This window comes from Heloderma suspectum, chromosome 17 (genome assembly GCF_057233095.1).
Source record: "Heloderma suspectum isolate Gila_16-S chromosome 17, 16-S_ref, whole genome shotgun sequence".
NCBI classification, from domain to species: domain Eukaryota; kingdom Metazoa; phylum Chordata; class Lepidosauria; order Squamata; family Helodermatidae; genus Heloderma; species Heloderma suspectum.
Genome location: NC_139474.1, coordinates 20,828,924 through 20,844,212, shown reverse-complemented (window position 1 = coordinate 20,844,212; position 15,289 = coordinate 20,828,924). Strand labels below are relative to the sequence as shown.

The window sequence follows — 15,289 nt, the reverse complement described above, 5'->3', positions numbered from 1 at the left end:
ACCCGTCTGAGACCAGAGATTTCTGCAGATGTTGCCCACCTACTTCTTAAAGCATAACTTTGCACCCTTGAGAGCTAGAAACTTGGGCCTTCTCAAGAATGAAACCTAACATTCTGAAGAAGCTGGATCCTGCACCCAGTGCTACTGCTTTGGGTTTTCTGCACTTCTATGCAAATGCAGCCCAGCCCCGCTTGACAGTATTTGGTACCTGCTACCTTTGTATGGTTTTTTTTTTTTTAATGGTTCATGAGCTTAGAACATGTGGGAAAGCCATGTTTCCTTTGCTAGGGAATGTAAGCGTTCTGTAGGCCATGCTGCATTTGGCTGCCAGTCCAGCAAAAATACTGCCATATTCTTTCAGCAAGGGGAAGTGCATTGGCTATAGCCATGTTTCCTCTAGTTTCGCATCACTTATATTTCACATATTGGAAGCACATGTTGTCCATGCACTGGGTGCAAACTGGAGCACACCTACTTTTGGTTTAAGAGACATAGAGAGAGAAAATCAGCTTTCTTACCTTCTGACTGTGGGGAATATCCCGAAAAATGTCTAGTCCATGTGTCTAGTCCTCCCTCCTAGAAACCTCACCTCCTTCACTTCGTTCCCTCTGATCCATTATCTCTGCATGTCCCTTTTTTTGCTTGGTTATAAGGCCTTCAGTTGAGTGCCAGAGGTTGCTCCTCTGCCCAAAGACTTATGTACATTTCTAACCTGTACAAAATGTTCTCCCCCCTCTCTTCCCCAGGTGTCAGTCCTGCCTCGAGACCTTCCCCGGGTACCCCGACAAGCCCAACGAGTCTTACGAGTGGCTTGAAGACCCCGGTTGCAGGGCCCCTGTCTGCACCTCCAAACCCCTTGGCCAATATCCTTTCCAAAGTGGAGATCACCCCAGAGAGCATCCTGTCAGTACTCTCCAAGACTCAGTCCCAGGCTGCACCAGGCTTGCAAGGTAAATAAATGGGTTTCCAGCATGCCAGGGGTGGTGCCCCTAATCATCAGGTTAGCTGCTTGAGTCTGCTGCAAGTATCAGTGGGAAGCACGCCTGCTAGAACTGACGTGCTTAGCTGCCACGCTTGGTTGGCACAGGTCCCTCCCCTGAAGAAGAGCCCGAAGCTTAAAATGTGCCAGAGTTTGGCTTCGTACCATTCTGTGGAAAGATGCCAGCTTGATTTTGCAGTGCCTCGAATTGAGGGTCTTATCCTGCAAGGGTCCACACAAGAGATAAGCCACGTTGAGGCAAACAGAGCCTGGGGCATTGCAGGTTGGGACTCTGGGTATATTCACACAAAGATTTGTGGCCCTTGAAGTGCGGCAGAATATTCCAATAAAAATGGTGAGATGAAACGTTGCATGGGTTGGCCTGAAAAGAGATGGAAGCCGAACGTTGGTAGGCTAAAAGGCTGGTGCTCTTTGGAAATGGTTCCTTCGCCCGTTGATATCTGATTCAAAATGTTCCTCTTCCACCTCAGGTTTGTCCTCATTCCTTCAAAGTGTTGCTGGGAATCAGGCCCAGCCTGGTGAGACAGCATCCCAAAGTACACCTCCGTCGCCTGCCAACACGACTGCTGCTCCTTCTGGGAAGGGAAGGAACATTTCGTCTAATCCTCCATCCTTCATACCCCAGGGTTTTGGTTATTCTCCAAATTCCTCTTCCTCTGCTGAGGTGTCCTCCACATCCGTCAACAAGGTCCCCGCTGGACATAGCACCGGGCTCCCCGGTGCCAGTTTCAAGCCTCCAACCAATTCCTTGGGGTTCTCCAGCCCCCAGGCCAGCAACCCTTCCTTGCGGCCCGCCGAGAACCCGATGAATCAGTCTTCCGAAATCTCGGAGACCAAGCTGGAGGCGGAGCCCACGTCTCCCAGTCTGGAGATGAAGATACACAACTTCTTAAAAGGAAACCCGGGTTTCAGTGGCTTAAATCTGAATATCCCAATCCTGAGCACCTTGGGATCCAGCATGCTGCCCGAAAGCCATTCATCGTCATCAGATTTCAACCGCGGGCCCACAAGCACTTCTATGGACAGCATAGACGGGACTCCCGTCCGTGATGAACGGAGTGGGACGCCTACTCAGGATGAGATGATGGACAAGCCCTCGTCCAGCAACGTTGACACCATGTCGCTGCTCTCAAAAATCATCAGCCCAGGCTCGTCTACTCCAAGTAGTACAAGATCACCTCTTCAGAGCCGAGATGACAGCTATCCCCAAGAACTGTCTAATTCGGTGTACAGGTCTTTCAATCTAAGCCGAGATTCTCCAGCAGGCATGTACAAGCAGTCCTCTGACGGTATTGAGTTACCTTCCTCCTTAATGGACTCCCCTCAGGAGAAGTTCTATCCAGACACCTCCTTCCAGGAAGACGAAGATTACCGTGACTTCGATTACTCTGGCCCCCCGCCATCAGCCTTGGTGAACTTGGAGAAGCAGCCGGCCAAATCCATCTTGAAATCTGGCAAGCTTTCTGATGCTTCGGAGTACCAACCAGTTATGTCAAGTTACAGTCAAAGAGCCTCAGGATTTGGCTTGAAGTCAGCTTTCCCCCAATCCATGAGATCTCTCCACGACCAGAGCGAAAGCTGTGATCCGTTGTCCCCTCCCGGAAGGTACGGAAGCTACAACTTACGGGGAAATGACTCTGGCTCAGACGTCTCCCCTACACCAAGCAAGAACGACGTCTTCTTCCCACCTGATTCCAATCATAATAGCTTGTCCAAATCCATGCCACACTCGGGCCTGTCACAAAAGCAATATCCGGATTCTCCTCATTTGGTTCCCCACAGGTCGCTCTTCTCTCCCCAGAATGCGCTTATGACCCCGGCCAGCAGACTCCCTACGTCCAACGCAGAGAAGCCCGTTGTGTCTTCCATCTCGGCCACTTCAACCATCGAGTTCAAGAACATGCTTAAGAACGCGTCACGCAAGCCCTCCGAGGAGAACAAGCATTTCGGCCAGGGCCCGAAAGGGGGTGCCAGTGAGGGTGCCAGCTTGCCCAGCCTCAGCCAGGCTGGGATTTCTGCAGGAGGGGAGCAGCAGAAGCAGCAAGAGGAGCATTACCGGATCGAGACCCGGGTGTCATCATCTTGTTTAGACTTGCCTGATAGCACTGAGGAGAAGGGAGCCCCCATAGAAACACTGGGTTACCACAATGCATCCAGTCAGGGGATGCCAGGTGAACCCATTCAGACCGTAGAGTCCATAAGAGTCCTTGGGAAAGGAAATAGAGGACATGGGCGAGAGGCCAACAGAGCAGGGTGGTTTGAGTTGAGCAATGCAGGGAGTGCCTTCGACAATGGCCCTTCAAGTGCGACAGAGATGCCTGCCATGGGGACCGGGAGTGGCGGCGGCGGCAGTGCGTCGGGCTTCCAGTCCCAGTACAAGGAACGCGTGCCGCCATTTCAGGAGAACGTCAACAACTTCAGAGCCAGTAGCTTCAGCACCACCTTTGACCGCCACGTACCGCCGCCTCCCCTCGAGCATGGGACTTCCTTCCCAAGGGACCAGATTGGGCCACCTCCTGCAGGGCCTCAGTCTCTTCCACCAAAGGATCTTGGTACCCTTTTCCCTCGGGATCACTCGGTCCCCCCTCCACGGATGCCATCGGTGGATCACACCAGCCCTTTCTCAAAGGAATCATCCTCCCCTCACACCTTGCCTCACGGTGTCCCTCCTCCCCCACCTCCCTCCTTAGAACGGAGCGGGGTGCCCTTCCCTACTCAGCCACCCCCTCCACTCCCCGTGGAACACGGCAGCGTTCCATTCTCCAGCCCTCCGCCACCTCCCGGGGATCGTGGCCTCCCGTTCCCGGCTCCACCCCTCACCTCGGAGCATGGGCCTGTCCACCAAGGAACGATGAAAGAGCATTTTAACATGCCGTCGGGAGCACCTCGGGACCAAGTGGCCCAACCTCAGCGTGATCATGGCGGTCAGTCTCTTGGCCGAGCTCGAGAGAGCGTCGGCCTAGCCGCCCTGTCGAGAGATCCGCTGGGGACAGCCCTTAACGTCGGCTCCTCTGTCCCATCTCACCGAGACAGCACAAACCGAGGCGGGTTGGGGGTGAGGACCCAGAGGCCGGATTTCCGACCCAGGGAGTTGTTCTTAAACAGAGACCCCTTTAACAGCTTAAAAAGGCCTCGGCCCCCCTTTGCCAGGGCCCCCCCCTTCTTCGCACCAAAACGCCCCTTCTTCCCTCCCAGGTACTGAATGAAGGTGTTCCAGAACTTTCTAGAGAGCAGTGGAAGTGCGGCTTTCACTTCCATTTTATTATTTTTTCCCCCTAAAGGGGCCCTACACAGCTTTTTTCGTTGTCAATTAAGGTATGTTCTATATTAATATATATATATATATATATATATATATATACACACACACACACACACACACACACATTCATTCATTCATTCATTCATTCATTCATTCTGTTGGTTTCATGGATTTTGTTTTTATTTTTTAGCTGTCGGCCTCAATATAGGGCGGTAAGTGAAGGGGTGGGGAGGGTTTTTGCAAAATAATTTAAAAACTAATCTTAAGGTGGTTGTTGAAATAAAAACAGTTCAGTAGCTACAAGAAGTTCATCAAACACAGGATTTTTAAAAGCCAAATTGGGACTCCCCTAGAAGGGAAGTGGGCGTTAGGGAAGAATCCTATACCAAACATATTAAGGAAGATTAAAAGGTCCAAGAGTTCCTGTTCCTGCCACCTCTTTTTTCTTTTCTTTGTCACAGTTACTCCCTTTCCTCAGTGGCATGTTCCTGTCTTCAGATGCCTTTTTTTTCTGTGTCTATCTTGGGTCAAGTCATTGTAGGTGGAGGAGGGAAGGGTATGTGTCATTTCTGTGTATCTGCTAATCCCCCTCTTTTTTCTTTTTTTCTTTTTGCAGTCCTTTTAGGTTCATAAAGTTCTCATGCATTTCTCAGATTGGTGAGGACAAGAAACCTGTGATAGAATAATTTGACTTCGCCTGGGTCTTGATGTTTTAAGAGGGGTATCTGCAACTAGATTGGCTAATCTCGGTGGGGAGGGGAGGGGAGAAAGACTGCTAGGGTCCTGGTGGGGGTGGCCCACATTCCCCCCTCGTTCCCCTTCTGTTCCCTCTCTCCTGAAGCCAGCCGTGAGTTGCTTCTCTCAATGCAACTTTGGGCATAGACAACCTTTCTATAAAAACTGGAATTTTCTTAATAGCTGCATTTCCTCACCCCACCCCCTCTTTTTGGCAACAAGAAAGCTGCATTTTTAAGTTCATGATATTTTGCCGTGTTGTGCATTTCTTAAAAGTAATATTCCATATCTTGTGTGCGTGCATTTTAAAGAGAAAAAAAAATAATACATCAGATGTACCACTTTTATACATTGGCTGGATTTCAAAGGTCCTGGGTTAATGCCAATTGTCTTTTTTTTAACCCAACATTTTCCCCCTAGGCTTGCAGAAGATACAATCTTAAAATGCCAAGGCTTTACAGTAATGTAGAACTACCGCTTCTCCTTGGTTCGCTCAATTGATGTGATGTCCACTTTCCTCCAGTTAACAGTTGAGTTTGATTCTCTGAATAATTTCTTCTTAGTGAATTCCAGAACCTAACCCAAGTTCCATAGCAATCAACACAAATTAAGATTCTGGATTTCTGAAGGAGGATGGATTATTGCCTTCATTCTCTCACCCTTCCCCAATCTGATGTCCTCCAAATGTATTTGGATTACAATTCCCATCACCCCCCACCAGCATGCTCATTGGCCATGCTGGTGTGAGTTGATGGGAGTTGTAGTCCAGTTTATCTGGAGACCACCAGATTGGGGCAGGTTGCTTTATATATGTGAGATCATTCGTGGGCATTAATGCTTCTCTCCAAAATTTAAAATTCCCAGAGGTCCTTGAGAATGGTGGGGGACCCATCTAATAAACCAGTTTAACGGCATAGTATGTGTACTTGGCTTGACCCAGTGTGCTTGCCATAGAAAGCAAACACATTTGCCTGTGCAACACAAGAAAGCCAACCCCATGACTACTTTGTACAGCTTCCTTTTCCCGCTTAACTGCATGACTTCTATAATTCTTGATACATGTTTCTTTAGACATCTGGGAGGGTTTTTTTCAGCAGTGAGGGGAGGAAAGAAAAATCACTTACTATGCTCTATACAAGTCATCAAGGGTGTAATCTACCAAGGGGTTCATCAGCCCTGTTGAAACTAGCACAGGAGATCTTTCTGGTGGAGTATTCCCCCAGCTAGCGTCTGTATTTTCATTTTTTTAAAGACAGGCTTCAGAATGCAAAAGATTGAAACCAATGTTGAACAAGCGAAGGTTTGTTTGTTTTCTTTCTGGATAACGAATGTGAAATTCCTTATTTCCGCTGCTCTCTCAGTGGCGATTTTGTTGATCTTTTTTGAAAAGAAAGAAAAAAAAATCTGGAGGTAACAAAAACACCTAATTGCTACTGCTACTCAAATTGCCACATAAAATAGGAAAATGGCTTCTAACAATCAGATCTGGGGTGCCGTTTGGGCATCTTGCTGGCAGAGAACTGAAAAAGAACTTAACTTGTAAAAAAGGCAAAATATTTTAATGGTAAAGTTCCATGTCTTTCCCCCACCCCCTGTTCTTTTTATACCTGATTTTGTGCTTTTACTTTAAAATGTTCACAGTTAACTAATGGCAGCAATGTACATATGTGTGTAAAAAAGAAAAACAAAAAAGCCAGTTAGTTTGTTGGGCAGGAAGGGACCTTCCTGTCTAAGGTTTTTCCTTCCCCTTACTTTACTGTTACTTTTGTATTTCACCTGGCAAGAGAGAGAGAGAAAAAATGAAAGAAATAAACATGTATTTTTTAAGGAAAACATTAGTGTCTCTTATGAAGGACAGAATTTCCTAAGAGAGGAAAGCAAACCACACACTGCTTTCCAGCTGTTTTGGAAACACAAGAGGCAGGGGCAAAAGTATTACACTTGGTACACCTCTTGATCCTCATTGATGACAGATGTAATTTCCATGGAAGGTTTTACTGGGTCATTTGGAAACGCCATCCCTGTTGGGCGAGTGGCTAGAGTTCTCGGTAGACATTCTCCAGAAAAATTCCTCATAGATCAGCCTTCCCCAGCCTGGTGACCTTCAGCTGAGTAGGACTACAGCTCCCACCATTCCCAGCCAGCATGGCCAATGAGCCATGCTGGCTGGAAATGATGAGAATTGTAGTCCAGCACAGCTGGAGGTCACCAGACTCAGAAAGGCTGCTATAGACACACATTTTGGCCTTTCTAGGTTAGCAGAGCCCCGGACAATAGTTCTCCTCTCCTTTGTGTCACCCAGCGTGTTTATGGAGTACACTTTGCCCGTGGAGCGGTGTCTGGGTTGGGAAAACCGTGTTCAGACAATGTGAGCAAACAAGGAATCCGCTGCCCTTGCAAGAGGGAGCAACCATGTGGGAGAAAACCCACAGGGACAACTTGGAAGTGGGCAGCGGCGCTGCCCTTTTGAAGACACTGTAAATAATGGATGTGCTTTTTATTTTTGTGCCTGTTTAAAAGAGTTGGATATTTGTTGGCTTGGATTTATTTTCAAGTGTTTTCTTGTGCTGGGATGGGAGGGGGGAGAACTCCAGTCGCTTTGGGCAAAGCAGCAGCAAACTGCTGCAGACCGTCTCTTAAATTGTACATTAATACATTTAATAAAATAACTAGTTTGAATGTTTTGATATTATTCTTGTAAATAAGCCCTCTTTTAAGTGTGCAGTAGGTGTATAAGATTGAGAATATGCTTGAAGAGCAGACCCAACCTGTCCTCACACTGTTAGAGCCGAGGATGGCGTCGTCTTCAACCAAGCGACCAACTGGAGGAGATGTGGAGCTGCCTGCAGTTTAAATGGGGGGGGGGGGGACTGCAGATGGAAGAAGCGCAATCCAATTTCAAAGGCCTGCAGCTGCTGTTTTAAGGGAGTGTTGACTGTTCTTGATTATGCATCTTGTCTATATTTGGAAGGTGGCCTAGAAATTGTCCCATTTTCAAAGTGCAACTCGGCTGAAGCGATGCATCTCGAAGGCAATACCCCTGCCCACCTTCCTCCCTTCCCTTATTTTTGTATTGTATACTAATAAAGTGTTCTTGACTTGGTGTGGCCTCCATTTCTAGGAGAAAGGGGCTGGAATTCTTTTCTTCATCCTCACATGATTTCAGTGGCTGGTCGTGAGGGCAATCCCGCAGTCAGTCCTACGTGTGCAGATTGTGTGGGAGCCAGTGTGCCATGGGGCTAGGATTGGCGATGATATATTTTGCTGTCCTGTGGGAGAAATGGGATTGTATGCATTAACCACTCCTAATCTGCAGTATCTGATAAATTGAAGTGGTGGGGGTGGGGGTCAAATGTTTGCCCAGACTGTGGACAAGGTCATTTGCCTCTGTTTCTCTCCCCATTCTACTTTTCTTTTTTGCTTTTGTTATAATGTTATGACTTTCTAAAGCACTGTCAAACTTGTGGCTGGGTAATCTCTTTGACAAAAAGCTTTTTGGAGTGGGTGGGGCGCTCTTGGCCACCTCTTCCCATGGTGTGTGATCTTGCTGGAACCAAACAGGCACTGTAAAAGCTAGCGAAGTCTGCCCGTGGCCACTGCTGTATGGTGTTGAACATGGAACCAAGCGACTTCCAAAGCTTGCAGCTCAACCTGTGTGCGAAATGTGAAAAAGCATGCTCTTGCTCTGAATCTACCTGCCCCAATGGAACTTAAAAACTATGTAGTGTAGGATTGCTGGCTTATGCTATATCTCCCCTGACGTCAGTGAGGTGAGAGTTTTCTCCCCTTGAGATGCAAGGTAGGCTATGAGTCCAGTCATGTTTGTGCGTGCCATTTTGCAGGTTGCCTCAGCCCACAACTTCATACGGTGGCTGTAGGTCTATGTGTAGCACGTGTGGAATTGTATTCCTCCTGTACGTCTCCTTTCTGCTGGGGGTCATTGAAGCAGCCCTTGCCCCTTACCTGCCTGATGCATTAATTCTAAGTGAGTGCATGACTGTTGGCCGAGAGAAAAAGTATATATTTAAAATATTTGGAGGTACAAAACAAGCTTGAATCCTTTCTCTGTCTGAATCTCATTAGTAAAGCAGGCCCTGTTTACTACCCTGGCAAAACAAATGCTCAGCACTGCCTTTTGCCACAGTATCGGTTGACTTGATTTTGCCTGCATTGTGTTGAGTTTTTGCAAGTATCTGATATCGTGAGTAGACCCCAGTGCACCAAATAGGGCTTTCTCTTGTGTAAGTGTGCATAAGACTGCAGCCTTAAGGTGACCACTGTATTTCCTTCTCCATCCTTGAGAGAGTTACCCTGGGAATCCCTTTCAGGGAGAGGGTAGGGAGACCTGGGTTTCTCAGCCAGAGCTGCCCACTTAAGCTGCTTGGGTAGGAAGATGCAGGCAATCTTTCCCCCCAGATTTGCAGCAGGAGAACAGTCAACCAGTTGAATGTTGAACTGTTTTTCTTTTTTTAAGCAGTGCGCTGTCAAGCCGGGCAACTTTATCTGGAACATTTAAGTAAGCTTCCCCACCAACATGCCCTCTTGTATGGTTTGTGAGCATCAAAATATTGTGGGTCAGGAAGTTCTGTTACTGCGCCAGTAGCAGAACACAGTGGGCAGGAGAGCCAAGCGGCAGATCTGTATCTGTGAACTGCTTTTGTTTGAGTCATGTTGAGAGTTTGGCTATAACTGAACAGCATTTCTGCATCCATTTATTACTGCCGCTAAAGAAGCTGTTCCCAGTCCCCAACTTTGCTTTGATTCCAAAGGTCTGATGAGCCATCCAGCCCTCTTCCCCTGCTGTTATGCTCACAGCCTCTTCCGCTCCAAAGGTTGGGGTGTTCATAATTAGAGTGTCAATGCAAGGCCGCCTGTCTTCAAGAGCCCTCTATTGCCTGTGCATACTAAGCAAACAGGGTCCCTAGGATTTGGTTAAAACTTTGTGGCTGATGGTGGAGTGGCCAGCAATGACAACAGCGGACCCGTGGAGGGCTGGCCAAGCAGAAACCGGCCAATATTTATGGAAGGTCTATGTACAAGTCTGTGCGAAGGGTAGGAGTGGGACACGGCTTGTATACCGGCTACTGTTTTTCTCTGTGGGGTAAGCATTTGGGCTCCATTCCAATGGCACTAGAACACGTCCATTGAGTTACAGCTTTAGCCTGCTGCACTTAAAAATTACTTGTAAATGTTTGACTTGCCTTTCGACCCCAATAGGGCCCCCAAGGTGACTTACAGTTAGATCTTGGGACAACTTAGAACAATTTGAAAACGTTTCCTGTACTAATAGTTGCCTGGTCTTGTGCGTCGTTCTCGCATAATACTTGAACCCCATGGCGTCATTCCATGAATCTGAATGGCGAGAGATTCAGCAGGACAGATAAAAAAGAACCCCTTCGCACAGCACATAATTAAACTGGAATTTGCTACCACAAAATGTAGCGATGGCCACCAACTTGGATGGCTTTAAAAGCAAATTGGACACATCAGTGGAACAGAAAGCTATAAATGATTATTAGTCCTGGTAGCAGCCCTGTATATCAGTTGCTGTGGAACATGAATGGGAGAGTGCTATTGCACGCATGTCCTACTTGGGGGTTTCCCGCAGGCAACTGGTTGGATACTAAACAGAATGCTTGATAAGATGATGGACCCAATTCCTGAGGGAGGTGGGGGGCTCTCCCACACTGGAGGCATTCAAGATGAAGCTGGACAGCCATCTGTCAGGGATGCTTTCACTTGGATTCCCGCACTGAGGAGGTGGTTGGGCCTGATGGTCTTATAGGCCCCTTCCAGCCCCACTATTCCATGATTTTATGAACCTTTGGTCTGATCCAGCATGGCTGCTGTTCTAGTCTATGTAGAGCAGAATGCTGACTGTACCACTTCATATTGCAGGGAGTGAGCTGGATGGAACCTTGGTGTGGTCCGTTATAGCTCTTGTGTTCTTAGGATGAGGTCTAGGCTGTATTGCCTCAGATGGCAAGCTGGGGGGTGGAGGCTCATTTGCCCAGGTTCTCCTTCACCAAGCAGAAAATCCCTGAGTCTAAAGTGCTTCCTCCTGAAACCTCAGGAATTGCTGGCCACAGTGTGAAGCCAATTGGGTCTATTTCTCAATTGCTTTCCACTCCATGGGGTTATTGCCTGTGCAGTTGGCTGCAGCCAACCCAACCTTTATTTAAAAGCTTTCTCAAGGCAGCTTGTAACATTTTTTAAAAAGTGGTAAATTGCGAAAGCCAACAAAACTTTTTTTAAAGCCACTAAAGTTACAAGCCTACCTACTTGGCAGTAAATCTCATTGAATGTAATAGGATTTACTTCTAAGTAGACATGCATAGGATTGCACTGGAAAAAACCTTCAAATACAGTATAGTAACATGCCTTCTTGCAGTAGGAGTTTCTCCAGAATGGCTAGCAGGAAAAAAAGCGGGTGGTTGCACACCTTTGGGGCTGCTGCTGTGAAGGCCCTGCTCCCAGCAGTAACGTTAAGCTTGTTGGAAGGGGGTATTCAGCATTGGCCACTGTTATTTCCTTCTGGTGACACTCAGTTGGAAGTGCAATGTAAAGGCACCTGTGTGCTAGGCCTTGAGCACTCCCTTTTGAGGAACAGGTTTCCATTCCTTTATTGGATGACTCTTAGGTGTGTTGATGAGAAGTAGCGAGTGATTCATATTTGGCTCAAAGATTTAGAGCAGGGGGAATATGTCTTCCAAGTGTTGGTGGACTGCAAATCCCATCAGCCTTAGCCAGCATAGCAACTGGTGAAGGATAATGGGAGTTACACTCCAACACCTGGAAGACCACATGTTCCCCATGTGATAGATTTAGGGTGCAATCCTGTGCATGTGGGTCATGCTGGGAGCAGTCAGCCTTTTTTCTGCCTAAACATACATAGGATTGTACTCTTGGAGGGCTTTTAAACTAATGAATGGGGACTATCTAGCGTGATGAATATTACTGAAAAATCCCCATCAGGTTTTCCCTTTGTTCCCATGGAAGTGGGTGGGGAGAGGTTAATGGCATATATATGCAATGGTGTTTTGTGGGGGTTGTGTGATGGGGGTGCAGCTTCCAGCCTGACAACTACTTCTTGCACAAAGGTCTGTGACTAGGATTAGCTGAGTTGCTCTCATCACAAGAGTCCCCTTCCTGGGGAGCTGACTTGAGCTGTTCCAAATCCTAGAGAAAGGATAGTAGAAGACTTAGACAAGGGGTCAATTGTCAGCAGTAGTGGAACACCTGTGAAAGCAGCAGGGGCGTGAGATGTGGGGGGCCACCAGAGAGAAAGTGTTGGAAGGGGCGGGAAGCTGGGAAAGAACGTGGGCACGTGGTTGAGATGATGCAAAAGCTCTGCAAGTGATGTGTGTTATACGATGAGACTTTTCCGTCCTCGAGCCGTTTGCATTGGCGCTAAAATCACCAAGTTGTTGAGTTGACCCTGGTGCGTGGGTGCGTGCCGGCGGAAATGGATTGAACAAGATCTGATTTAAATGACCGTCACGGGAGTGACGCTGGCATGTGAGTGGACCGTGAGCGCCGTTTCTCCGGCAGATCTCTTGACTGGAGCCCGCCTCGGGGGCGTTCATGTCTGTGGCAAGCCCCCCTGGAGAGCCTGGGCCACTGTGTTCTTTGGGGCCTTTGCGCTTCAGGAAAGCTGTGCCACTTTCTGGGAACTAGGCCAGCTCTACCCACTGACTGCAACCATGCTCCCGCCCTTGTGGGACAGCAGGCCCTTTCGCCCCAAGGAGGTTGCGTGTGTTTCGGGCACCTGCTTGCATGCAGCCCCTCTTCTGAAGGGGCGCAAATCATGCAAACCCACACGCAGGGGACCAAGTCTGTTCCTCCTCCACATAAATTGGAGCGCCAGCTCCCAGGGTTGCTTGAGCTGGCAACCAGCTGGGCTGCGTTGAGGCTGTCTTCAGTGTGTGATACACACATGCTGTCATCCTAGATCCGCTTGCAAGACTGGCTACTCCGCACAGCCTGTTTTCGCACTTTGCCCGCTTTTGCATTTCTCTGGCTTTGAGCGTGTGTTTTTACATTTACCGGCGCTCTGGGGTTATTGTGTCTGATTCTTTTGCCAAGGTAATGACCGAGAGTAGCAACTTTAGCTTCTGCCTTACTGACATGCTATTCCTCCCATTGCAGTTTCTTCCTTGTCATATGGGGACCTATCTACTTCAGCAATTCTTACTGGTCCATCGTTCCTTGCAGTGACGCAGAGTGTTTAGAAGTTGCTGCACTTGAATGGGATGGTCTGGCTGATGTGTTTCTATCCAGAAGGGACTGGGAAAGGGCTACAGTGTCCTATATCCAAACATTTCAAGAGAGGGAGAGGAGGGAGCAAGATTCACAGCAAAGTTTGAAGGCCTGCTCTTGGCTATATACAAAATTAAATCCCACCACCATGAAAAAGTTAAACCAGCAAGGAGCTTTTGCTGCAACATACTTAGCATGGCTACCCCTCTGGAAATTGTTAGCAAAAAAAGGGTGACATGCTTTAGGCCTAGAGAAAGGCAGGGTTTTAAGAGAGTTGAACGTTGTTTAGCAGATATTTAAACTTGGTGCCTGGGATCAAACAGGTTTCACGGGGTTGGAAACTGACAAACCCTACTAAGGTGTGAGTGTGAAGCTCTTCTGTAGACAGCCCATTTAATGGTGTCTAATGAGAGTCATGTTGGAATTACAAACAATTCCAACAAGAAGAAAAGGTGGAAGACAACAGAAGAAGCCAATGTGGCTTCACAAAAAGCTTAGGGATGACCTGAAAACAAAAAAGGACACATAGGAAGTGGAAAGAAAGCCAAGTAACAAAGGAAGAGTACAGGCAGGTAGCACAGAATTGCAGGGATGGCGTCAGGAAGACTAAAGCTGAGAACGAGCTGAGGATAGTGAGGGATGCTAAAAGCAGCAAGGCTTTCTTCAGCTACGTGCATAGTAAAAGAGGAAAGAAATGGTGGTTCAGCTATTAAATAAGGATGGCAAAACGATAACATGACAAGGAAAAGGCAGAAGTGCTCAATTCCTACTTTGGCTCAGTCTTCTCCCCAAAGAGGGTCTATGAGCCCCCTGGCAAAGGTGAAGTACAGGCTGAAGGGGCAGGATTGCAGCTTGAGATCGATAGGCATATGGCCAAGCAACACCTAATTACTTTGAATGAGTTGAAATCTCCAGGGCCAGATGAACTGCATCCTAGAGTCATAAAGGAACTGGCAGAAGAACTCTCAGAACCGCTGTCTATTTGAGAAATCATGGAGGACGGGGGAAGTGCCAGACGACTGGAGGAGGGCTAATGCTGTCCCTATCTTCAAAAAGGGTAAAAAGGAGGAACCTGGGAACTACAGACCAGTCAGTCTGACATCAATCCCTGGGACAATTCCGGAGCAGATGATAAAGCAATCCATCTGGAAGCACCTTGAAAACAATGCAGTGATGACTCGAAGCCAACATGGATTTGTCAAAAACAAGTCCTGCCAGACAAATCTGATCTCATTTTTTGATCAAGTCACCTCCCTTGTGGACCGTGGGAATGCTGTGGACATCATATACCTGGACTTCAGCAAAGCTTTTGACAAAGTGCCCCATGATCTCCTGATGAGCAAACTAGCTCAAAGTGGGCTAGATGAAACAACGACCCGGTGGATCCACAGTTGGCTACAGAATCGGACTCGAAGAGTGCTTATCAGTGGGACCTCAAACTGGGGAGAGGTAACGAGTGGGGTACGGTCTCAGTCCTGGGCCCAGTGCTCTTCAACATTTTTATGAATGACTTGGAGGAGGAGGTGCAGGGAATGCTGATCAAATTTGCAGATGACACAAAATTGGGAGGGATAGCTAATACTTTGGAAGACAGAAACCAAATTCAAAGTGATCTGGATAGAATGGAGCGCTGGGCAGAAAACAACAGAATGGCATTTCATAGGGATAAATGCCCAGTTCTGCACCTAGGAAAAAGAAACCAAATGTACAGTTACAAGATGGGGGATGCGTGGCTCAACAACACGACAAGTGAGAAGGATCTTGGAATTGTTGTCGATCACAAGCTGAATATGAACCAACAATGTGATGGGGCTGCAAAAAAGGCCAATGCTCTTTTGGGTGGCATTCATAGAAGCATAGCTTCCAAATCCCGGGAAGTACTAGTTCCCCTCTACTCAGCACTGGTTAGGCCTCATCTGGAGTACTGTGTCCAGTTCTGGGCACCGCACTTTAAGAAGGATGCAGACAAGCTGGAGAGGGTTCAGAGGAGGGCAACAAAGATGATCAGGGGACTGGAAACAAAGCCCTCTGAA

At 47.7% G+C, this 15,289-nt stretch overlaps 2 protein-coding genes across 3 annotated transcripts in view; both read left to right on the top strand.

The window, feature by feature from the left end:
- RPRD2 (regulation of nuclear pre-mRNA domain containing 2) overlaps positions 1 to 7,676 on the top strand; it is a 40,028-nt gene extending 32,352 nt beyond the window's left edge. For both annotated transcript variants that reach the window (XM_084823858.1, XM_084823857.1), the window contains 2 exons: positions 747 to 950; positions 1,471 to 7,676. In XM_084823858.1, the coding sequence (XP_084679984.1) occupies positions 747 to 950; positions 1,471 to 4,202 (2,936 nt within the window). In that variant the 3' untranslated portion in view covers positions 4,203 to 7,676. The remainder of the gene's footprint in view (positions 1 to 746; positions 951 to 1,470) is intronic.
- The window catches only part of TARS2 (threonyl-tRNA synthetase 2, mitochondrial), a 50,396-nt gene continuing 40,543 nt past the window's right edge, over positions 5,437 to 15,289 (top strand). The window contains exon 1 of the mRNA XM_084823864.1: positions 5,437 to 5,526. The gene's annotated coding sequence lies outside the window, so the exon portion shown is untranslated. The remainder of the gene's footprint in view (positions 5,527 to 15,289) is intronic.